General features: G+C 42.4%; 1 protein-coding gene across 6 annotated transcripts in view; it reads right to left on the bottom strand.

Annotated features, from left to right (window-relative positions):
• Window positions 1-22,739, bottom strand: part of qkia (QKI, KH domain containing, RNA binding a) — a 72,053-nt gene extending 49,314 nt beyond the window's left edge. For all 6 annotated transcript variants that reach the window (XM_080041850.1, XM_080041853.1, XM_080041849.1 and 3 more), the window contains exon 1: window positions 22,319-22,739. In XM_080041850.1, the coding sequence (XP_079897976.1) occupies window positions 22,319-22,463 (145 nt within the window). In that variant the 5' untranslated portion in view covers window positions 22,464-22,739. The remainder of the gene's footprint in view (window positions 1-22,318) is intronic.
• Window positions 22,740-25,989: the final 3,250 nt, after the last annotated feature.

Here is a 25,989-nt window from a genome sequence, read left to right as displayed (position 1 = left end):
CGAGACCTTAGCAGGAGAGTCATGTGCACAGGGGAGAATGAGATAGAAGGGGCAGACCAAAACAAATCCATTAAGCGGGCCTACTCATCTGAATGAGTGATATTTGACAGAGTCAGCCACCGTGCACTCCGCACCATGGGATAGGGAAGCTTTTCATTTATTTACCCAGTCTGATGCCAAAAACATGATGACATAGAAGCAGCACTGGCGGAATCAAGGGAGGATGAGATGGGGGAAAGGGAGAGACATAAGAATAGCAGCTTGATGTAGGAACATTTTCTAATGTTACAGCCCCTCCCGTCTTACATGATCCCATGAATGTAAGCATAGCATGAGAGCAAATATGGGGAGTGGAGTAAAGAAGAGGAAAGATGAAGGCAGGAAAATAATAATGGAGGCATCCAGAAGCTTTAAGACTGGTGAAGATCATTCAGCTAGACTGGCTCTACTAGAGAATGGGAACTAGTCCATTAGGAGCCCAAAAATAGACCCGCTTCATACTGGCTTTGTCCTCACCCTGAAACTAAAACGCAAAATGTCCACTGGTCATGCAGAACAAATCCGTCCGTTCGTCCGTATGTGTGTGTCCGTGTGTGTTAAGAGAGAGAGAGAGAGAGGGAGGGAGGGAGGGAGAAGTAGAGAAATGTAGTAGGTGTTTTATCACAGTGATCAGCTTTGCTTGAGGAAAGCAGCTTTAGATGCCTTGTGATGCCTGGTATTAAGCTGATCATATCTGGCACCTGAATCAGATCGAGTGTAACACCAATTAATCTTAAAGCTAAAATGATCAAATGTTCAACTCTGCGGAGAGACTGAACCAGTCCTTCCCATTTAGTGGGATTTAAAAATCTAAATAATTCCATGGTTTCCCCCTGGCAAATGCATGGATACATGATTTAAACAGGGGATGTAAATATAGATATACAAATGTAGTGATCATGTCTTCAAAAAGTAAAAAAAAACAAAAAAAAAACAATCACAGATACACCTGAATTTGAAACAAGAACTCGGGCGAGAAACAAGCCTTTTCACTTAAAAGCCGTGCACTTAAGCAATCACAAAGCCTGGGTACCCGTTTGCAGGCGAAAGGATTTGGGCATTTAATGCGTTCCTGCCCTTTTATTCACGGCGCGCACACGACTTCATCCAAGACGACACTCCACTTCAACAGTTTGGGGGTTTGGCAGGCCAAGCATATGAAAGACGGATGTTTCTTTTAAAGCAGAGACCAGAAGTATAGTGTGCATTCGTTGGGAGGGGGTGACTGAGCCATGAAAACGTATGCATTTCTAGGTCTTATCGTCAACTCACAGCTGCTTCTCTCTCCCACTCCCCCTCCCTGTTTGTGAGAAATAAAAATAAGTTTCCTCATGTGCCTTCTATCTTATTTTTACTCCCTAATCTTTGATTTAAGAGTAGGCCTACACTGCACATTCCTTTAATGTTTAGCACAAACTATGCCTATGCTGTTAAGAAGTCTGCTGTACTTTAAGCATAGTTAGGGACCTCATATTTTAATTCAGCTCTTACGAGAAAACTAGGTTTAAATTAGAAAAATCCTCAGCTTAGAAGATGTATTAGGGAACATTGTGTGAACTCCATCGTGTAGTCAAGGCAGTCAGTCCTTCTGTTGCCATTCTTTAAATTTGACGAGATAATAACTGACATAATGGATTGTTCCCATATTAATCACAAAATCCTCTGTACATGATGCTCTGTTTGGAATGCAACTTGCTTCAATTTTGCAGACTGCATGAAGCAGAGGAATTATAGGAGCAGTAAATAATAGCAACAAGCGGGAGCATATCAGAGGAGAACTGTGGATCAACATTGTTCAACCCAATTAAGGCAATGTTATGACTCTGGAAATGGCTACATCAAAACGCGCCGACTCATTTGTGACCAAACATTACCCAAGTGTGTCTATTACTTGCTGTAGTCTAAGACACTCTGGGGTGCAAGTGGTTCTCCCGTGGCCTCTAAGCAGCCCCTTTCCACAGATTCAAAGAGAGAAAAGGCAATAACCAACGGCATAGGAGTGTTTATTACTGTGGATGTGAGACTAGACTCAGTCGTAGAAAACACAAAGTGCTGGAGCCCCCCCGTGGTAATGTTCATTAACATCCGAGCAGTTTCGCAATGAAGCTGGAGAAGAAGAAAAACACATTGTCCTTTGTTTTCATCAGATTACTTGTTGGGAATCTTCCAGAGCGGTACGACTTTTTAAAGCACAAACATCCCCCTTAAATTGTTTCCTTGCCGAGCTCTAGCAGACAGATAGTAACATAAAATAGGTGATTTTGTAGATCCAATAAGTATCACTTCACAGCTATTTTGTAGGCAGGCACAGAAGAATGCACAATTGCACAACAACCAACACCTTTTAAATGAACTGCCACGTGAACAATGTGGGAAAGTATTCATTTAAGTTATTCATTAAATTCAATAAACTCCGGTTATTGTTCTCACAGTGTATTTCTAGTGTTGAATTAAATAGTACTGGAAAATACCTTTCAGCTTTGTTTTAGCAGACTTATCCAAACAGTTCCTAAACCCTGACATGTGGAAATCAGCTGCTGGCCCGCACATGAGAGCTCCAAAAGGCTTAAGACACAATTGTCGAGATTTATGTTGTGCGTGTCAGGGATTCTCCTAAGGCAGGCTGGGTAAAAATGTCCAGCGTCAGGTCTTTAATAATAATAATAATAATAATAATAAACTTAATTAGTTGTATAGCACCTTCCATATAAGGAATGTAGCTCAAAGTGCTTTAAAAAACAGAACTAACAAGAGTGCTATTGTATAAAATAGAAATGGAATGAATGTAAAAACAGGGATTGAAAGAAAATATGAGAATCATAACAATTTGGTTTCACTCCTCCCTGTGCCAGGTAAAAATCTTATTAAATTAACAGAAAAACACTCCCATACACACATGATTTCCCATCTAATGGATAAATGGTAAACAGGGGAATAGAGGACATATGCTTTCACCCAAATTGGGTACGAATGGTGGATGCATGCTACTAAGATAAAATGCTTACAGACAAGACTTAAAGTAAACACAAAATCTCCTTTTTATGGCAGATATTGCAGAAAAGTACATGCTGGGTTTGCATTTATTTTTTTACACATGCACATTTATATCCCAGCCAGTTACCTCCCTGAGAGCAGCATGTTCTTCTCCTGATCATCAATAATGAGCTGAAGCTGCCTGTTATGACTAACATAACATATAGCGAGTCCAACACTGACACACATACTAGTAGATATGTGTGTTTGTGTAACAAACACCCAACGAAACATTACAACACACACACACACACACGGGCTAATGAGCTTTTGTGTGTTTGTAGGCAAGGCTCTCCTGAGAGAGTGAACCCACACAAAAAGCACTCTACATTGATGGAGCAGGCAAACTGCCTTAGAGAAAAATCTGCTAAACAAATACAGCAGGATAGTGCTGCAGCTCTCCTCTGCCTTGCTTTACTGGCCACATGATTAGTCTCGTGACAAAAGGGACAAGGAAAAATGCAGATTGTTTTTTATTACACTCAACATCTGTGACAAGCACATTTTTGTTTATAAAAAAGGCACACATCAAGGATTATTCCCTCTTCTACCTTTAAAGACAAAATACAATACACTCACATCAGGATTATAGGAGGACTACATGTTAGTACAATGTAATGTAATGTAATGATACACCTTGAACAAACAGTAACGCATGTTTAAGAACTTGTCTTGCGACCCCCAGTGCTTTAATAAAACTTTCAATTAAAAAGACCTGAAAGCATGAGTTAAAGACAACTTTACGTTCCTAATTATGTCAGGCACATTAAGAAGTTGGAAAGAAGGTTTACCTCCTCTTCTATTCTGGCTGAACCCCTGAGAATATGTTTGCTAAAAGCAGAGTGTGGAGGTGTGGTGATGGCCAAGAACAGCAATCAGAAAAGCCATTAATCATAACTGGTGGCAAAAGCAATGTTTTCTAAAGGCTGTCACTTTGACTGCATGTAGAGAGGGGAGCGAGGCTGTCTGTGGCTGCTGGCACAGTGTGCTGTAGGAAGGTGTCATACTGTGTTAGTTTGGCGATTAAACAAAGCAAACAGACAGCGCAGACAAGGAGAGAGAGAGAGGGGCCGGATTGAAAGGAAGAGCTGAGGTGAGGCAGGTAAGAAACAGACATGGTGACATAGTGGGACATATGGGACAGAATAGACTGGAAAGCAAAGCATTTGTGTTTTCCATTCCTGAATATACACACATTAGCCTAGATTAGGAATTTGAGATGAAAAAGTTTTGGATTCTTTTGTACCTGGAGCACTGTTTGCTGTTGTGCCAAGGTGAAGTTACCGTGTGAGTAGAGTGACTACTGACACTTGGCAACTCCGGCAGCAGCAGCAGCGGGTGATGAACAGGTGCAGTGATTGTCCTGGAAAACGTGGCTCAAAAGTAGGCCAAGTAAACTGAGAGGAATTATGATGCCAGTTTTTGAGATCATGATAATCAGTGAGGCAAAGTTATTAAACAACTGCCAAGTGGCCAAGGAATACAGAATGTCATCATAAGATGACGAAACCACAGACATTCTTAAAATGCTAACATTCCGTTGTGGTCCAAAAACTGGCAGCTTCCAACCGTGTTTATATGCGTTTGAAAAAATAAATGACGGAACTGTGATTAATGGAGCCGTTACTCGAAAGGTTTAGAGTGTACACTTAATGCTGGTTAATGACAGGTGTCAAAAAAGGCAGGGTTTTTTCTCCTTAACTTACAAAGTTGTCCTTTCATTGAGGCAAATGTTTTTTTTCCTGTTAAGGTAAAAGTAAACCAATGGGCAGTGGAGCAAAATCCGGCAAAATAAAGGTGTGTGGTTATAAGTTATTTTAGTCAATTACATTCCAGAATTTCCTACCTCAAAATCTAATGTGAAACAATACAAAGTATTCACAGCAATCAAAAAAAATCAAAGTCTTTCTTAGACATAATTTAAAACTTCTGATAGCCAGCTCAACTACTAAGCTGAATAATTTATATGATGCCTTAAATGTTGTAGAAAAATCCCATCTCGTCTCTCTCACTCACACCACCATGCGATTTCATCTCAAGCTTGAAAGTGAAATGAGTGATTCGGTATCTGCAGAGTTGTTAAGACCTCCGACTAAAATTAGAACAGGGGATCATCATATTTGATGATGTGGAACTGCTTTATGGGGCTGTGTGCGGGTGGGGCACGCTGGCAGCTCAATGAGCCATACGAGTGCCAGTTTTGTTCCCTCAGTGGGGTCTACCATAGAGTGGGGTGAAACTGGCAGGGAGGGCTGGCTCAATACTGAACCATAATGGCTTACTCTTAATGGTTGCCGCAAGGGGCCAACGTTCATTACTCTCTGCGTGGGGGGACTTTCAACAGGCTATTGGGGTGAAACTTGTGAGCACACGCACACTCACACACTTAAACTTGAAGGAGGCACCCCTGGGCGAGTGAACAAGATGGAAGGCTACACAAACAGTTTTCTTTCCTTCACACTCAGACTAATACCATTCCCCAGTGTCAAGTGTCTTGTTTACAGAATGCTCCTCCCGAGTGTAGTTCCAGAGAAGATTGCTAATTATTCAGCGATTGCAAAAAAAATATATATTCTAATCCAGGACGACACACAGAAATTCTGTTGTAGCACTTCCTCTCTTCTCGGTTTACCTTTCAAAGCAGCCCAATACCCCTAACTCAGCTGAACAGCCAACCTAATGCACACAAATGCAGACTCAAGCTCTTTCAAAAATACCAAGCAAAGACAGGCAATTTTACTGCTGCTTTCGCCATCTAAAAAAAGGGGGGAGCGATATGTAGCGTTAAATTGGACGCCACAGCAAAAGTCATTTAACAGGCTGGCTTTAAAAAGAGAAGCCTCGTGAGCTGCAAATGGGTTGCACAAATTTGAGAGGATATACTTAGTTGAAGAAAAGAAATAGCTTGCCTCAACCGAGCAGCAGCACCAGAAGAAACCCCGCTTTTCTTCTGCTCCCTTAAATATATCCTGCTTCTGTGGGATTCCATGCATACAAGAGGGCATGCTTAGTTACGACAGGAGCGGTCAGAACCGGCGGATTAATTAGTATGAAAACAAACAGACTTTAAAAGCATGAACAAAGCAAACAGCAAAACAGGTTGTTGGTTTTTATGCATCTCGTGGGAACTCATTTCACAGGCTTTACTTGCCAGTGAAATCGACGGACAAACAAAAAGGCGAGACCTGGGCCATTCTGCACACAGTGATAGAATGTCTCTCGCACTGCACTTTATCCCAATTACCTCTAGTGGTTCAATGGATGTACACACACACACTACCAACGCATCTACAAATCCAACCGTTTAATCCATTGAGGCCTCAGGCATTACTTTTACAAACATGCATGCACTCTCCCATGGACATACACATCCAAACACATCCACAACAATGCAGGGGACGCTATGTGAAAGGAAGAACAGGATGCATGCTGTGAGCTCAACGAGATGTGTGAATACAAGATAAGTAATGGGAAGAATAACAGGATGAAGAGTCAGGATGCGCACCGATCCAGTGTATGTCTTTGGCCCCATTTTGTAACTTGACTGGAACCATTTCCTTTGGTCTGTTAAAAAGGGGGGTATCCCTTTCCTTTGCACTACCTGGAGCGGCAGGAGAAGATTGATTTTTAATGTCAGTGGGCAAACTGGCTCTTGTTAAGATATAAGGAAAGACTATGCCTCAAAGAGAGACCAAAGAGTTACTGTTTAAAGCTTAAACTGCATGACTCCAATCAGATGATCAAAAAGCTCCATCCACTGTTTGTTATTAACAGATCACAACAACTGTGTCCACCCCTATATACAGCCGACCCCTCCTTCATGCAACAATGGCAGGATAGGTCCAGCTGTCAGAAGAGGAAACAAAAGAGGAAGGAAAGGCTCCGACTGTCAATGTGACTGGAGAAGATAACATGCACTGTTCTTCCTGTCCCCGCCCCCCCACCCTGTAACTAAGGAGACTAAAGTGCTCACCACCAATGGGAAAGATAGAAGGGATTATTTGTCATAGAGTACACCATCAGTTCCAACAATGATTTTTGACTTCATGTCTCATTGCAATCCAACCACCATATTTGTCCTCTGGTCCAAACGGGTAATCTAATAATACTTCAAAATGCTTCCAAAGAGTCTAAATCCATAGGACAGTACAGTGCTTTCGGTAGGATTATATAGTCTGCTGACAAAAACAAAAAAAGGTGAAGGGAACAAAACAGGAACATTAAGGGAGGCGGTTTCCATCACAGCTAACACTGCAAAATAGCAACATGGAGAAAGGATAAGACATGGGCTGCATTTTAACTGAAAACCTTTGACAAATGCTCAATTCAAATGGTGAATCCAGGAAGCCTCTGCCAGAAGTGCAATATGGAGAATATCAACAGATTGACACCAAATAAAAATCTCTCTATTTAATGTGTTTGGTCGGTGGGGGAGGGACAGAATAAGGAACAACCCAAATTCCATTCCCATTCTCGTTATCAGGGAATACGGTCAGTTGATTACGATAAGAAAGGCACTGAAGCCATAAAATACAGACAGAAGCATAACAGAGTGGCAACTGCCTTCAAGTTTGTTTGGTTAGCGATGCATCTTCAGACTTAGAAAATCTCCTCTTTGCAGAAAGCAACATATAAAAAAAAAAACGACCCATATGGTTTTCCAGGATTAAAATAAGACTTAAGTGTTTAACAAGTACATTATTACATTGTATATGTAAAAAAGGCAGATGTTCTCCCTCGCTGACAGCTATGACTCAATCTGAAACACTATCCTTGAAAAATAGTGATTCGATATGTATGGGCTACAATGAAAATTAAAATACATAGAATATATTGAAAAAACTGTTGTAACTGGATGCAGTCAAAAGCAACAGCCAGGCAAACCAAACTCACCTTTATAAATGTTATCACTTTCAGTTGTTGATAAGTGTGTGCCAGAAAACCATTGATTCAGTCCATGGTTGCTTCACATGATGTAGTTTGTGTTCTTGTTGTAATTGGATTGCATTTGAATGAAAACAACAACAACGCATTAATAAAGGGAGCTCCATATCCTCTTTCCTTATACACTCGCTCCTTTCCAGCTAATTAGGTACATCGGTCAAAAGCTAAAGCAGTTCCACCCATAATAATATAAATGATGTAGACAATATTTCAAAAAGTCTAATGTTATGTCACAGTATTACCTCAGTATAATGCAAAACTAGACCACACACTGAACCTCATAATAGTGTCCATAACGTTGAATATACGTCTCTTTTAAACAGTTTCAACATAGACTGGCACGTTCAAAAGTGTACTGTATTCACAACAAATTAATTCAATCAGGATATCCATACCACTGGTACTTTGACTTTCCCCTACCTCACTGCTCCCTTCTCAATAGTGGAGGTTATCAATTGTTCTGCGTTTTATTCGTAATAATAAACTGAGAAGTGTTTGGCTTTAGTTGCCCGTGCTAATAAGCTAGAGCATCATTCTGCTATGTCAGTTATGTTCGCCTATTATTACCCTGATTTTGCATTTAGCTATTACCGGTAACAGAATTGCGCAGGATTTGAGCAAGGCATACAGTGATGTCATCAACACAGAAAACCCCTGGGGAGGACATGAGTTACAGACACCAGGTTACATCACAAAGTGTGCGCATGTGTTCTTGGTGTCATCACCAAACCCAGGGCCTGCTGGGGCTTGTAGCTACCATCTTAAAAGTTAATCTCCAACAGCCACTCCGTCGCTATCCCTGGGTGTGACAACATGCAGACTCAAATCACAGCTGTTGTTGTGTCTTGGTGCAGTCTCTTCATTGTCTACACAGCATAACATACCAGTTTTCCAGGATCTGAATCTTACTACTTCAAATGCCTTTTATACACAAGAAATGTGTTGAATATCTGAATAGATATGCATGGTCTTCTGCCAGAGCCAACTTCTGTTCTGGGCCAAGTATCCAAGGTTGGATTGTGCAAAAGTTGTACATTTTGATTCTATGCAGAAAACAGCTGTGTCACTGTCAGATATTAATATTGACAATGAAAAAGAAGTGTTCCACTGAACTACTTCCCCCTGTCTGCAGATCCTCAGAGGATCTGTTGCCGTGTGTTTAGTCTGCTTGTCTGGAGATCATTCGCTTGATCTGCTTTGTCTGCAAAAGCCATGTTGAATGTTCCACTTAGAGCATTTAAAAAACAAAGATGTTGGAGAGGCTGGAAACAACTGGGTCAGAGTGTCAGATGAGAGGCGCTGACTCAACCGTCATTAATCAAGCTTCTGCTATGGGTAAGCCTTTACAAATCGATCTGCCTCAAAGCGCTTTGGGTGTGAAGGCTAAACAAATCTGCGAGTGCATATACTGTACACGTGCACCAGTTCAGCCAGTGGGTGTGCAGGCATGTTGTTCTCTACAGACCAATGTTTGAACCTGAGAGTGATTGAGCGCGTATACTAAGGTCCTGAGCTTCAGACAGCAAGAGCTGTGCTGATGCAAACTGACGGACCACGTGGCGGGCCTTTAATGTTCCACTGGTCCTCACATTAAAGAGACGACGTAGCCCCAAGGCTGGATTTTTGCCACACATACTCAGAGGAGAGGAAAACAAATGGAAGAAGAGAGAGTGTGTGTGTGTGTGCATGAAAATCTGTAGAAATACAAAGAAGGAGAGGGGGAGAAGAGGGTGACAGGAGCTGTAAAGTCATTCTGCTCAAATAAATAGGTTAGAAAAAAAAAAAAGCAAAGCCAGGGAGAAATGAGTCATACCCTTGGGAAGACAGACATGGATTTTCTCCTTTGACAATTGCAGAAGGCTAAACAACAACAAACAGATGAGAGAGGGATGCGTGTACATGTTTGAGACAGTAAAGGAAGAGATCAGAGGAAGAAAGCCATGCAGACTACAGTAGGATTATAAACACATGGTGGCGAGGGAGGAGGAGCGGAGATATAAACCGAGGACTGGTTCATCGACAGTGTCAGACGCTCGATAAAATAAGGTTGCAGGGAAGAGAGCTCCCATCACAAACAACCTAAACTCATGTCAGACAAACACTCTCCGGGAAAGCAAAGTAGGGGAGAAAGGGTGGAACAGGAAAGCAAGAGAGAGAAGGATTAGAGGAGACACAAAGAGACAAGTCCATATCCTGGGCAGACAATTCTTCACCTTAAGATTTCAACAACAGCTGGCACCTTACTCATGCCCACACCTGCTGCTTCTACACACACACTGTCCATCCCCAGCGGCCTTTAACCTTCCCTAGAGGACTACAGAAGTTTACAATGAATGACATAATCTACCCACACCGTGCAGGTGATTACAACCATTTATCAAAATCTAAATCGAAAGGAGCAGCTGTAATCTTATCCAAGACGATAATAAAGTAACACCTTGTAAGGCTTTTATGGCTAAAGTGGACTGGGGCAAGCATCTACAAGGTAGAGAGAAACAGGACAACAGTCACTTTATTCTAACCCCAATTAGGAGTTGTGTGATGTGATTCTTGAAGGTGTTGTTGCAGTCTTAGATGCCTCCAGAGAAGGGAATATAATTAAGCGTTAGCATCCTTAGATTTAACCAATTGATTGATCGCAGCACCAACAACATATGTGGTGCATTCATCACTTACTAATAATTCACTAAACCTGCTTTACTTGCTGAATTGCGAAATGTATAATTCAATTATAAAGGATATGTTTACACACACACACACACACACACACACACACACACACACACACACACACACACAGTATACCCCACTATAAGTAATCGTGTTAACATTGTACTCTTAGGTACACTGTGTGCTGCTGTGCTTGATCAGCCATCTGCTCACCAAAACTCAACTAAATGAGACGTGCCATGGTCGTCAACAACTTTGATGGACAAACAAGAGAAGAACAAATAACTGTTTGTGGCAAAATTAACAAAATTATAAGAACTATCAATATTCAACTATAAGGGTAGATGTGAGGGTCTTGGATTACATAAACCACATCAGCAAGAAGCTTTAAAAACAGTACACTCAGCACTATGCATTCATCTAGGACCATTAACCAAGTGATAAACGCAATCTGTATAAAAAAATCTATTGCAATGTATTGGGCTTGTTTTAGAGACAGCACTTGTGTGTATTCACGTCTATGTGAACGGGTAGAAATGACCCCAGTGTGTGTGTCTGGGCCCATTAAAGCACAAAAAGCCATTGTGTATCATTAGCTGAGGGGTAGGCAGAGTGCGACACAGGGGGTGGAGTGTGGAGTGGAGGGAGGGGTCAGCGACCTTCCTCATAACCAACCAGATGACCTCATTCACAGCACATAGGAATCCTCTGTCTCCCCCCACTGTTCTTTATCACATCCACCATCCTCCCCTTGCTCTCGGCAGCCTCACTCGCCTTTTCCCTTTCAGCGACCACAATCAATCAGCCTAGCAGGGACGAAACTCACGCTCACTAACCCTTTCATACATACACACACACACACACACACACACACACACACACACACACACACACACACACACACACAAAGTACATTCTTTCCTGCCAGCTATCTGTGGGTTTTTTATGCCAGTATTTCCCATGTGTTACACACTGGGCTAAAAAGGCTCTTTGTTTCACCAATTAAAACCTAATCATACAAAACCACCCATTGTTTCTGCTCTGTAATCTCCTCCCAACCACTGCACTGATAAGGACAGACAGACTTAAGCCTCAGCACAAACAGACAAGCAGCGACAAACACCAAACAAGTGAAACAGACACAAAACTGTTTTACTTGCAGTGTTGCACAACTCTAACTCAATTCATTAGCTGCTACTGTGCACGCGTTTCACATGGGCATAAATTATGCTAAGCTAATCATGTTCTACATTAGAGCACAAGACTGCAGGGCAGACAGGCACTGTAAAACACAACTGTACAACATGTAATTCTAGTTAGGCTACTGCACCAGTGAGACAGAGAAGACCCTGTTCAAGCATTTGAAACATTGCTGAATCGGTAGGAGGCAGTGGATTAGAAATATGTTCATTGAAGTGACTGCTTTGACATTCCTTTAAGAAATCTGTAAAAGCCTCCGAGACGTCTGCATTAATTTCATCCCTAAAAGCAGGAGGCACATCGACAAGTTGACTGGCAACAGCTCTCTAAAATGATTACGCAAGGGCATCCAATTGCAAGCCCATACACAGTGTACGGGTGATTGAGAGCAGGGTAGGCTCAACAGTTGGTACGAACTTGAATGGCTTTAGTGTGGAAAGCTCTTTTACCATCATTTCAAACATACACACTAATACAGAGCTCACTAGAAAGCCCTTCAGTATGACAGCACAGCCAGGCTTTACATATAAAACATATTTGACATGTAATCAAACCTGTTTTAAGATAGACATTATCCACGCTGCAAGCACCAAAGGCAACCCACATGAAAAACATGTTTGATAACAAGCATAAAGTGGAGTTCAAAAGTCTTTCTACCAACACATCTTTTGTTTATAGATCAAAACAAATATACACAATACATTAAGTTATTAAAAAGCGAGTGTTAAGCTACCTGAGAAAAGCCAATGTGAAACATATCTAAACACTGTTTCAGAACAATGAGCTTATTTAAAGTTATCTTATCGTCAAATAACATCTGAAAATATTTAGTTTGTTTTTTGTTTGGAACAATGTTGACATGGCTTTTTATAGCATTATGTGTATATTCTGTGCTAAGAAGCCAGGGTTCAACATAACTTTTTTTTCCTACTGGCCCGCCGGGCCAGTGGATCTGAGTTTTACTGGCCCCTTGTATATTTTCACTGGCCCTGCACACACTTTTTTTTTCTTCATAATTTAGTGTCAATAATTATAATACCTGTATTAGAAAAATAAAGAAAGATAACCAGATCTAAAGGGAATATCTATACTGTAACAGTATAGATATTCCCTTTAGATTTGGTTATTTTTATTTTAGTTAATTATATGAAATGTTGATATTGCTCATACACATAATATAAAACCAGGCAAACATATTGAATTAGAAGCCTACAACTGAAAGTATGTTGAAAGAGTCGGCCAGTATTTTAAAGTCCAGTAGTTTGATTTTATGATTTTTGATTGTTTTTATTCTTGAATTTGGGCAGTTTAATGAATAGTTCACCTGCAGAAGTCATGTTCAAACATAAAAAAAAAATAAGAGATGAAGGTCTGATCATTCTTTGTGGTGTGGTAGGCTGTTTTTTACTTTCTCTATATGCATTAGGGATGTGAATGTGTCGACCGAATGACCGGTTTTCCACTTGCGCTCAAGTTGACTTTAAAAATAGAATAGAAATACGAAAATCAGGGGGTTATGCCGTTTTTTTAATGGGATATTTCACCGTGTATGTGAGTTCACGTCTGGTCGTGAGCGCGCTGCAGGAGTGTCACTTCTCCATGAAGTGTCAGCTTCACATAAGAGTCCGGTGTGGGACCATTTTTTCAAACTATTGATAAAAAACAATGCAGTGCAAAATATGCAGCATAAGTTAAACGCTCGTCTGAGACTATGACGTTAAATCACCTTAGAAACACACAATGCGTTCGTCCGATCACAGCAGCGTTTCACCGTGTGATCTCGCCAGCGAGTGAGCCGCCGCGCAGATGAACTGTGGTTTGTGGCTAAAATAATAACCGGGGATATTCTCCCCGTTAGCGATTTCAATGGGAAAGACTTCCGCGATTTGATTGAATGTCTCGAGCCTGAAAACACAGTGCCAAACTGCGCGACTATAGGAACTGTACAGTGAGCGGAGTCCCTCCGTTCGTTTCTGTCTACAACCGACACAATCACCGGAGACGCATTCACAGCGTTTAAATAACGCCTCTCATTTGTATTACCATTGGGGCTTGTATGCAAATACTGTAACATTACGGTGGCAGATAAAGGAAAAGCGCAGTTATCACTTTCTGCACCTCAACCTCTGCTGTGGGAAGAAAGAAAGGGGGCAAAGCAAGTCGATTGATTTGTCGACTCGCAGGCGGACGGTAGGCAGCTCTGCCAACGGAGCGAGAGTGCACCCGCTTCTTGCTCCACCTGTCAAAACGCCCACGCATCGGTTGTCCATTAAAAAATATATTTAATATTAGGTTTATTATATTGAGTCTTGAATAAACACTGCTTTCATTACGACTCTCAACGCGCATTTCAATGAACCATGATAGTCTACAAAAAAGGTAGTCTACAAAAAGATACTGAACTGTGATTGGCCAGTCACTGGCCCGGGCGGGACAGTGACTGGCCAATCAACTTGCCCTGCATATGATTTTACTGGCCCCGGGCCATCGGGCTATACGTTATGTCGAACCCTGGAAGCTATCCCAAGGTAGCAGTCCCAATACCCAATATGTCAATTTCATTCAAAGCAAGACTATGGAAATCTTAAAAGAGAAAACACATCGAAATAAAGTGTAGGAAACATTTGTACAGGACATCAATATATTAACCACTGCACTAGATCAAAATCATAGCCAAACATGATTGGTAAACTGAAGCGATAGATTATGCAAGTAGCGGTTTCAAAAGCAATCTTCCATGTGAAAAGTCTAAATGTTACAGACAGGCCAAACTATTTCACAATTTCTCTAATGAAGGAGACTGGATGCAAGAAATGGCATTTAAGGATGTATCAAGGACTATGCTACATTTTCAGTCAGGTAAGTTAATGAAAAAGCTACAGACAAACATGCTGTAGGAAGTAAAAGTCTAGATTAAAGCAAATATTGTAGAAACACAAGAGAACATTTGGGCTAATTTGACAAAACATGAATATTTTATAGGTTTTTATTATTCGTTTAACTGAACAACAGCAGTGGAACTCACTGTGTCTTCTGTAATATAACATGGATTTTGATAAGGAAGGATTGTCGAATGCTTTTAAAAACCTGTATCGATTCAGAGAAGCAGCTCTGAGGCAGGCTGAGGTCGGAGTTCCCAGCGCTTCATATTTGATGGCAAAAGCGTTACAAAGAAATCTCACCGGCTCTTGCCAACTCACTCTCTGTGGCTCTTAGGGGAGGTTATGGCAGCACCGTCTGCTCTTGCCAAGTCTCACAGAAACAACGCGGACTGCTGAGGGACAGGTAAATTATTCATCTTTGATTTATCGGCCAGCCCTGCGAATAGTGAGAAACCAAGGCTGCAAACCACAGAAAGAGACTGCTCAATTCGGGAGTTCTGAAGGAGGATGGGGCAAGTGAACATCAGATTGGACTCGAGGGATGAGAGTGGAAATGTTCCAAATCGCATACTCACTCTTTTACTAGTTACAGCTGACAGTGCGTAGTATGCACTAGGCACACAATTTGGACATACTTTTACTTATTTATTTTTTCCTAAGATGTGTTTTTAACTTGTTTATAAATCCGTTGGATTGCTTGTTTTCACTCGGAGGATCACTGGGGGGGATTGTGTCACAAAAATAGACTTTTTACAAAAACGTTACTGGACCTTGATATGGTCATAGAGGGTGAATGAAGTTTACTAGTGCCTGCTGTTAAACAAAAAAACAAACAAACAAATTATAGACATTTTATGCATTCAACATTTGAGATATTTAAAGCAAAAGTAAAAGTACCTTTGCCTAACTGTTGATAGCATTCACATTAAGCCGAGCTAAAACACACTATGAGAGAGTGTGTGGGGAAAACAAACAGCAGGCTGGAGGTTAAGTGCTCTGACTGTGCTCGCGGTAAAATTCCTGAGCTGGCTGCCAACGCTCCGTTGCTATTCCTCCTCTGAAAGGAGAGGGAGAAAATGAATGCAGAGGGGCGGGCGAGTTGGAGAGGAACAGAGTGAGCATTCAGTTCTTTTTTTTCCCTCCCTGTCTATGACAAAAATGAGGAAAGAAAGAAAGAAAGAAAGAAAGAAAGAAAGAAAGAAAGAAAGAAAGAAAGAAAGAAAGAAAGAAAGAAAGAAAGAAAGAAAGAAAGAAAGAAAGAAAGAAAGAAAGAAAGAAAGAAAGAAAGAAAGAAAGAAAGAAAGAAAGAAAGAAAGAAAGAAAGAAAGAAAAAGAGCGAGGCAATAAGACGGACTACTATGAATAAGGGGGGTGGGCGAGCTATTTGAAGCACTCCAAGAATGTACCAGGGTGGGGTTCGTGCATACATTCGCAGACACACTATTTCTCACAATATGCCATAGTAAGTCTGTGTATGGGGAGGGACAGGAGCAAAGATTCATGATGTAATCTAAATTAGTCAAAAACTAATTGAGAGACAGGCCAACCTCTGTGGGAGAGGGCAAAAGAAGAGCAGGCTCCTCTTGTCACCACAGTGAAATAACAGCTCCCTCTCTCATTCTCCCTGTCCGTCTGAAGGAAAAACAAACCAGTGACGCGCCTTCCCCATAGTCCTTTCCTGTCTGAAACGGGCGTTACTTCCCGTAGATGTTTTTCACACAAAACACAGAGAAAAAAAAATCACATGTAGAAGAAATGGTAAAAGCGGATATAAGTCGGGTCAAGGACAATGGGAGGAGACATGGAAATAAACAACCCAAGCTAATGAACAAGTCTGTGTCAGGGAGCATGTTGTGACATAGTTATTACAACATACCCTAATTCATCTTCCTCTTTAACACATCTTGGTATAATCTAACACACACACGGGAATTCATCATGTTGGGCAAAATCCACTGTACATCTTGGTTACCTTATTCACTGTTAATTTTAATGTGATTGCTCTAGTTCAATGCCTGAGGAATAATGAAAAAAAGGAAAAATAACCCGCCTCTTGCAATGTGTGCCGTCAGACAGCCGACGGTAATGGAAGAAAAGACACTTATTTTTGGCGACAACAAGCCAGATAGCCAGCCAGCCAGTTAGGGTAAGGGCACGGAGACAGGAGGCCAGGCACAGGCAGCAGCAGTGATAAGGAGGCCCCAGCACTCACGGGATTGAGGCCTGAGATAAGAGCACGAAGCTGTCGTTGGATGACTTTATCATACAGCACCTGCTGGGGTGGGGGGGAGTAGGGCCAGGGGAGCAAGATAGGTCCGGGGTTGAAGCTCAAACAGGCACTGTGGTGGGGCTACGGATAAGGAGGCTGCTATGTCGTCTGAAGGGAGGCAGGCAAGGCAACACTGGGCCCTGCCACAACCCCGACACCTCACCCTGTCAGAATTATGCCACCAGCTCATTTATTACTAGGAAGGAGAGATTGAAAAAGAAAAGAGTGGCCACATGAGAGAAAGAGAGAGGCAGAAAAACAGCACAAAGCCTCCAATTCTGCTTTATCACTGGTGGCAACGGCTCAGTAAAACCAGCTCACAGAATGGCTCGTGGTTAATTAAATCCCAGCTTATAAGTGGTGCTTTGGGGGGGGTGTGGTGAGAAAAGAATGGGTTGTGTTGGGGACGAGGGGGATATAACAGGTTTCTGCTTGCAGCAACAGTCCTGGCCTAACGCCCCCAATTCTCTGGTCTGTCAGTCTCTATCTGTGTTCTCTCACGGCTCTTAGCTTTATCTTACTTTGCGATCGGTGCTCCATCATGTTAGTTGCTAAATTGATTGCATGTCAGAGGTTAGTGCAGGTCTAGACCTGTGGCGAGGAAGGCCAAGGGTCAACATACAGTGGGAAAGCACATTGCTGCAACAGACGGACAAAGAAAAAAATAGGGGGAAATGTGACAGATTGACAGAGTAATGGGACATCAGGAAGAAAGCTAAACACATTTTCCCATTTATCAAAATCTGTTCTCTAAACAGCATTTCCCAGAGGAGCCGTTTGCAGCAGAGACACCACAGCGGACAGCAGACGGTTTGTCCTCAAAACACTCTGACAGCTCTCCCGGGACAGTCCTGTTAAATCACGGCACACAGAGACAAATAAGCAGACGCTAAACTGTAAATGCAAAGGGGGACACTGTAGACAAAGACAAGTGGAACGCTGCCACGCAGTGTGCAATGGAACGACGGAACATTTAATCTATGACACAAACAAAGCGGACTGAAAAGGAAAGGTAAGGGGAACTTGATAGAAATATTTCCAGTCAATCTGACTATTCTATATCCCATAGAAACACTTGCTTCACTGCATGACTATAAGCAAATAACAATCCTGCCTTTCTCTCCTATGATCCACTATCTAACAACCGCACCAGCACGTCACCGCCAGGCTACACCTCTAGATGTTATATGGGCTGTCTCCTCCTGCCAAGAGAAAATATAGCAATTTGAAGCAGCTTGTTGGCTGGCAGATCGTAAAGTGAAATAAAAAAAAACCTCCATAGCAGGTGTCACCTCAGGGAGACGGACAACTGCAACGCAAGGGAATTTCAAAAGGGGCCCGTCAATCGGCCAGAGTGACCTTGAGGGACTACAGACACATTGGGGAATGTAACAGGGATGCCCACACCACTAAACCAGGGTGGGGAGCAGTCGTCACACAACAAGGGTGGTGTCAGCTTTCATTCGCCATGGAAACAGCTGTGTCGACATGCCCACAACACAGAGTGGGTGAGGGGGAGGACACATGCAGCTGTTGTGACTCGTAAGGGTATAGACCCGAAAGATGGTCAATTTCGATAAAATAAGTTTGAAAGGGTTAAACTGGAACTAGTTCAATTTTGCTCTTATTAGGTGAACTAACATCCAGCAAAAAAAATAAAAGGCATTTAAGATGTTCGGGCACATTTAATCCTCTTAAAGCGTTCTCTCAGAGGAGAAGTGCTGCCACTAGAATTTTATGGAGACACAAAACCTTTCGTCCCCAAGGGGAGAGGATGGTTGATCGCTTGTTGACAGAATTTGGACAGTGCTTAACGTTCTCTTTTTTGTCATTTTTCATTATCAATAAGTCGAAAACTGTTTCGGTTTCTGCCTGAGCATCAGTAGCTTTTCATGCCAGCCAGTTCTCTCCAAGAGAAGACGCCTGCTTTCAGTGAGACAGTTACAAGTCTCCAATACTCGCAACACTATGAGGAAAAAACTCAACTTTAACTCACACCACACACAAGTTTTAGATTACAAAGTCCAAGCTGACAAAACATTTGATCAGTTCCTCATCATACTATTTTTAATCACAAATGTCAATGTCAAACTACCATTGAAAAGAAAAACTTTTCCTGAGTACTAGGAAAAAGGGGAAGCATTATTAATTTCAGCGATGTTACCGTTTTTCTTCTGTCCTTTTTAGATTACAACAAGTTGCACGGACTGGATGTGCAATTTGGGTGGGGTTGGTTTTCACCAGGACAATCACACAGGGAGTGGGAGTAGGCCGGCCCTGAATATCTCAGCAGAGCTTCAGCCCCGGCCAAAGGGGAAAGAAAACCAAACAGCCTGGCTCCCGGGAAGCAGACAGGCCTCCTCTGCACTGGGGTGGTTTTCATCACACACACACACAATTTTTGGCAGCGGGGTTACATATCGGCCGGTGCTGTGGAAACCCTTGTAAACCTCAAGACTTGTGTGGCTTTAAAGGGGCAAGAGTCAAAAGTTTCCCCGGCCAGGATTCCTTTAACACCCGCACCATCTATATGATATTTATCAGTCGATCGCTGCATAGAAGCGACCGACCAGTCCGGCATGACATGATGTCTTTCTGAACCTTTGACAAACTACTTCCACCAAAAGCCACACATATATATGAAGTGTTAAACCATACATCAAACAGCATGTTAGAAAAGCCTTTTCTGTTAAATAATAATAATAAATTGGTTCCAATATTTTAATTCTGATATAAGCCTTTACTTCATTTGGAAAAAATTAAGTAAAAGTATAAAATGTACCAATGTAAATTCCCAAATTACAGCAGTATTTACTATTTACAACATGTTAAATGTATTTGAATGGACTTACAAAAGACCCTTATTCCTTATGCTGCATGCAGCACATTATCAATCTCGGCAGAGTGCAATGTCTTTGCTCTCCTACATAGTGCCGCAGTTGGCGCACAGATTTGGTAGTTGGTATGAGCAAGTAACGGACAAAACGCAAAGAAAGGTCATAACAAGTTTTAAAACAAAATGTAAGACCCACCCAGAAAAGCTGAAAATAGCTAAATACCTCAGCTCTGTTGGAAATGTTATGTTCCTGCTGAACAACAGAGGATTCCACAAAACACAAAGAAACAAAATACATTGTTTTATGCGATTTTCCACTCCATTTCGAAAACACAAACCCCCTTAACACAGCACTTTGAGTCATTACAGGTGCAAACTGTTTTCTTTGTAAGTAAGCTCCACAAAGAAAGGCCAATAAGTGCAAAATGTGTTGCAAATCAGATTTGAAAGAAACTCACAAATGAACAAACACAAGCTTTAAAAAAGCAGTTCCTTGTTCTCCGCAAGTTAGCTCATACAGTGTGCTAGTGGCAGCACGGCCGAGTTGTTCTATAAAGAGTAAAAAGTGCGGAACACGGACTGTGTGTGTCCCCTTTCTTTACTATGTGGAGGATTGTCAGCCTCTACGACTATAGGGGCTGGGAAACAGCAATGGGGCGCTGGGACAAAAAAAGAAAACAAGTCTGCTTCCTCACTATACTTTCATTGAAAAAACATACACAGCCATCACCCCCAATAAAGCAGCAGGCACTTATGGAATAACAAAAAAACCTCCATAATGCCTCTTTTGTGTGGTATTTAGAGGGTGTGGAGGATAATCCAACTTGGGGATTTAAATGGCTAAACAGGTCAGAGAGAGAAGATGTGTGTGTGTGGTGCTGGAAGGGGGGGGGGGGTCGCTTTTATTTCAGCTAGTGTTATACTTTTTAAATGTTGTCGTTTTCTAGTTGGACAGGAAGGAGGTAATGCACCTTACGACTTGTTTATCACCCATCAGGGAAACAAGACAATCTTTGCAAACCGGTTTAGCAACTACATACTATATGGACTAGTCACCAAGACATGCAACCGAAACTATGCGTATTGCAATGCCTCTCAAGTCTTATCCCAATATAGGCCCATGTCTGTGTCATTTTGTATTTTATCGCGTTAGTGGGCGAGAATGCCCCTTATTAGTGTCGATGTGTGTCCAGTCCGGCTCTTCACATGGCATGGGGACATGTCTGCCAGGGGGCTGTGGCGCTCTCTAGTGTCCCCAGCTCAGTTACATAAACCACAGGTCCAACCTTCCGCTAAGACCAGCTTATGTTATTGATAGTGTCAACATGAATGGCGAATTATCATTGTTTATCGGCGTACCGGCTCGAGCCAAAATGAGTGACAAGGCGTAGACAATACACGCAGATAGGCGAATCCCGTCTGGACGACGCCACCGACAAAAAGGCGACGCAGTTTTGGTGGTGCACGCTTGGTTGACTGAAAAAATAAATGACGACTGCTGCAGCAAGGGAAGGACATATAAACCGAGAGAAGTGTACCCTAGCTTCAGGACAAATGTTATAGTAGCTGAGACAAACCAACGGTGCCCCCTTTTCATGAAAAAGTTACACGGCTGAAATCATTTTAGTGCACACCCCCTTCCCAGCAGCAACTCACTGGCCATTGTTTGGGCAACAAGCAGGCACACATTCCACCGTGCTTATAAACTCGGCCGCTGGGCAACATTCTAACACAACCCCTCACAGCAAATACAAGGAGGCGAAAGTCAACTTTTGTAACACTTATTGAAACATGTATGAAACGCTGAGTTTAACGGTAAAGTCTGTATTTTTAAGACGCAGCAGACGAGTAAACGCCGCCGTTCGGTTTTAGGTTCCTGAAGAGTTCAACGGAACGCTGACACCCAGGCACGCTAGCTCAAAATGTGGCTAACCCCAAAGCTAAATTGCTTTGTGGAACATGTGGAAACAGGGCCCCCCAGTCTAAATTAAAGGAGACACGCGTTTGATAAACCCCAAAGTGTGCTTCAAAACTTCCCCTGAGCCATTTTAGTTAACACGTTGGCAGTGATAAACGGTTGTTATTTTGTCGAAGTGAGTGAGAGAAAGTTTTCGTCTTGTCACCACAATGCGAGGGGAAGCAGTAACAAACTCCGTGGACGCCTAACGTTGGCAAAACAACTCTCTCAATCCACATCTCGCTGTGATTTCAGGTTGAGACCAACACACTCCGGGGACTGCTGCATTCCTTGTTTTTTTCGGCGGCGAGGTGTTCCTTTATGGGAAGTTATAAGTGTTACTATGCCTGCCACAGTCAGCAAAAATCTTTTTTTTCGATGGTGTTGAGCAGCATGGGCGCCCAGCGAAGCCGAGCTGACACCGGACTGCGGCCACGCTCCCCCCTTCCTACCCACACACATCACTCCCAGACTGCATGCTTGCTTACCTTCATCGAGAAGCCTTTCCAGGTGTGTGAAGATGCCGCAGAGATTTGGCAAACTGGTCATGAGCTTCTTCTCGTTTAACAATTGCATCAAATAGTCGGGACTCGGCCTCGGTCGCTCCTTCACTTCGACCTCTCCGACCATCATCTTTGCGGCGAGAAAGGAGAACAGACCAGTGCGAAAAAACAGAATCCTCTTTTACGAGAAGAATGGGAAAAAAACGAAAAAGAAAAAAAAACTTGCGGCTCCTATCCTTCGCTTCCCTCCTCCTTGAGATGAGAATACTCTGTAAACCCCCCTAAAATTCAGGTTTGGTTTGTTCTTGTTGTTTGAGTCGAGAGGGGGGCAAAAAAAGAAACCGTTATCTTCCTTCCAAAGACTCGTGCGCCGTACTCTCCTCTACGCTGTGTGCGCTCGGGGACGTTCGATTCCACCACTGTAGGCGCGAGTGACTGTTCCACCGGAAAGGCTCCGTCCTCCTCAACGCATATTGGCCAGCGGGGCTTTCAGAGGACTAATGGGAGGACCAATGATGGTTCACACCCGAGCCAAGAGGGCGGGGCGGAAAGGTTGGTAGGATGATGGACAGATATATGAGCCAATGGTGTGCAGTGCGCAGGAATGCACATAATGCCACTGAAGTGTTGTCAACACAAAATAGCACACAAGTTCTTTCTCCCTTTTCTCACTTATAGCAACAATACAGCAGTCGAAAAAGTTAGGAATCAAAAATTATTCTGACAGCATGAAAATGTCCTTGGTGGTTTAATAACTACAACACAGACGAAACAACACGTGACAATACTGTGAGGGAAAAGTGGAGTCATCTGATGTTTTGTTTTTCCACATTTCCTTGTGATCTTGAAATCTTGAGTTCTTCTTTTGTTATATTTATTTATTTGGAATCATCAACACCCAAGGGCCTCTTTCCCTTTGTAGCTCAGCTTTTTAGTTTATTTGATCTTTGTCAAGAAGAAATACATATACAGTATCTTGCTCCCATTTCCCCTAAATTCATAGGCTTTAACAAAGTAGGGCTACACTAAAAGGGTTTACATTTCTGTTGAATAATTACAAATGCTATGGTAACCCTATTTAGAAAATCTTGGGAATGTGGATCCCTTTTAGCCATAAAGTCCTTTCTGTTACACAAGATCATCAGGACGGCGCTTTGTGTTGCTGATCCATTGTGAAAACAACATTCCAGTGACTATACTTGAAAGCCCAGCAGCCCTATTTGTCACTTAAATTTTACAAGGTCTGGTGTAATTATATGGTTCAGCATTGAGGAATTATGTTTGTAGTATCTTGGTATAGACTAGCGATCTGGTTGGATTAGTCACAGGTGGGACAAATGGGTGTTTGATCTTGCCAAGAGCAGCCTATGTATGAATCTGACTGTGAATTGCATGTGTATAGGCCTCACTTTCGGTTTGCTGTATCATGTAAGTACAGTATGTAATAAAAAATCATTGTCCATATCCGACAAGGTGCCCTATTGTTACTCAAGACTTGTACATCTTGTTATCTGTCTTGGGACCGATTGATCAACGTTCCACTAATCAATAGAGCCTTTTCATTGTCCTGTCCTTGGGAGGACCTTTCTACATATCCTCCGAAGATTAACATCCCTGATCAATGGCCCACACACACAAACCAGCTACCTCCGGTTTATCACATCCTGCTTAGTGTGAAAATAAACCACAACTGGTCCGTTTTGATTTGAACAGCTGTCGACTGAGAGGGGCCGGCTAAATCTGAGGCCTGACCGTGGCCCTCACTCAGTTTGTCTGCTTACTGCTCACCCCCACTCTTGTCTATGTAGAAGTTGGCCCCACCGCTGCATGCCTGAATGCTCGAACAGCTGCACTATGACCTTCTGGCTGCAGTTCCTGGACACTGTATTGATATTAAGGAATGTAAACTACATATAATCTCTTAGTTTTGGTGCAGCACGTCCAATAAATAGATCTGGTTATGTCTGTGGACAACTTTAATAAGACTGACGTTGTGTCTCTTAAATCAACAGCCATATGCCAAAAATATTAAACTATAAAATTGCTTACACAAACAAAAACAAAACACATGTATCCCAACAAACATACAGTATTTTCAGTCATTCCTCCAGTCTCAGATTAGAGCATTTGGAAGTGCAGCAGGTGACAGGAGCCTCAACATCAAAGCAGAAAGACAGATACTGTTGCCTTAACAACCAATGCAACACATTTAATGGATCCTACTGGTCTGCCCTTCAGCCAGGCTATACATATAGTTACAGTACGCTATTGCTATAATTATAGTCGAGCGTCAGTTGAGTCTCGGAAAAACCAAGCCTAATGCAGAGGGGATAAGATCTTAATAAATAAAGTTGTTAAGCTTGAAGGATTTTACATAGACTTCTTTAGGTCTGACAAACCTGCTTATATTAATAACTGGGGGCTGAATGAGCTGGTATCAAGTTTATTTCTTATTGTTGTCATGTATGTTGGAATCAATGTGATTGAGCAGACATTTTAATTTCATAATCCTCGGTTTCAATTTGGACTTTTGTTATATTCACTGTGGTCTTGACTGTGACCATTTGACTGACATCATTTCAGCCAGTGACCAAAGAAAAATAAACACAGAAAGTAAGGTGCTTGCAAAATGTCTTGTCTGTTGCACCCCTACCAATTACACAGGGCAATGTAATAGTAGTCTTGTCATCCAACTGGTCGGCAATATCAGCTCGCTATCTTGAAGCCAGCATGATAAAACATCCCTTGAAGTCAAACGCTGATGAATGATTTTGGTGGATAAGAGTGCGTAGATAGGCAGAGGGAATAAGAAACCCCATTTTTCATGTGACTTGGAGATAGCTAAATTGTTCGTGGGTTTGCCTTTATGTTTCCCTTTTATTTCCTCCCTTAATCTTCGAATATGAGTGATGGAAAAAGTCACAGGCTTCTTGCATCAAAAAGAATGTGGCATTTATTCGGCGCTTTGAAAATGGGTTTAGTTCTTATCTCAACGGTGTGCATGGTAATTCGCACCTTGCCTGGCACTCGTTCTTCTGGGTTGGGTCACATATGGCTTCTGTGCGTGTGAAGAAAGAAAAGACAGACGAGCAGAGCATACCTACATTTCTCTGTGTGTGTGTGTGTGTGTGTGTGTGTGTGTGTACGAGCCTGTTCGTGCTTGCGTATTCCGACAGCCCCAGAGTAAACAGAAACGATATTAATCCCCCCTTTTGCTCCCCCTGCCCTTGTGTTTTTGCGTCATTTTTAATAACACGGTTTCCATTCAACAATTAATCCAATTAACAAGGATCCAGATAATTAATGAACATGCGTTTAGCCCCTTTTGAAGAGAGGCTGTTAGCTCCCTCACAATGAGCTCGGAGTGTGCCCTGGGTTTTTCCACTGAAAGTACGCTGACAGAGACAAAGGGGCCCCCTGGTATGGGGCCCTGTAGCTGGTTGTAGCTTGCCTCGAGGGCCGCAGCCGCAGGAAAGTGAGTGGGAGACGTAGAGACTTTGACGAGGCAAGGCACCGTGTGATAACGGGTGGAGCTATGGAGGAGGCGAACAGCGGCCCATAGGCTCTGATAACTCACACACATACCTACAAACAAGAGCAACGTCTTTTCCCTTTTTCTCTTGATTTACTAGTTTGGGGACTGTGGGGGGAGAGAA

Source organism: Ammodytes marinus, assembly GCF_949987685.1.
Source record: "Ammodytes marinus genome assembly, chromosome: 15".
Taxonomy (NCBI): Eukaryota; Metazoa; Chordata; class Actinopteri; order Uranoscopiformes; family Ammodytidae; genus Ammodytes; species Ammodytes marinus.
This window is presented reverse-complemented; position numbering and strand designations above follow the sequence as displayed.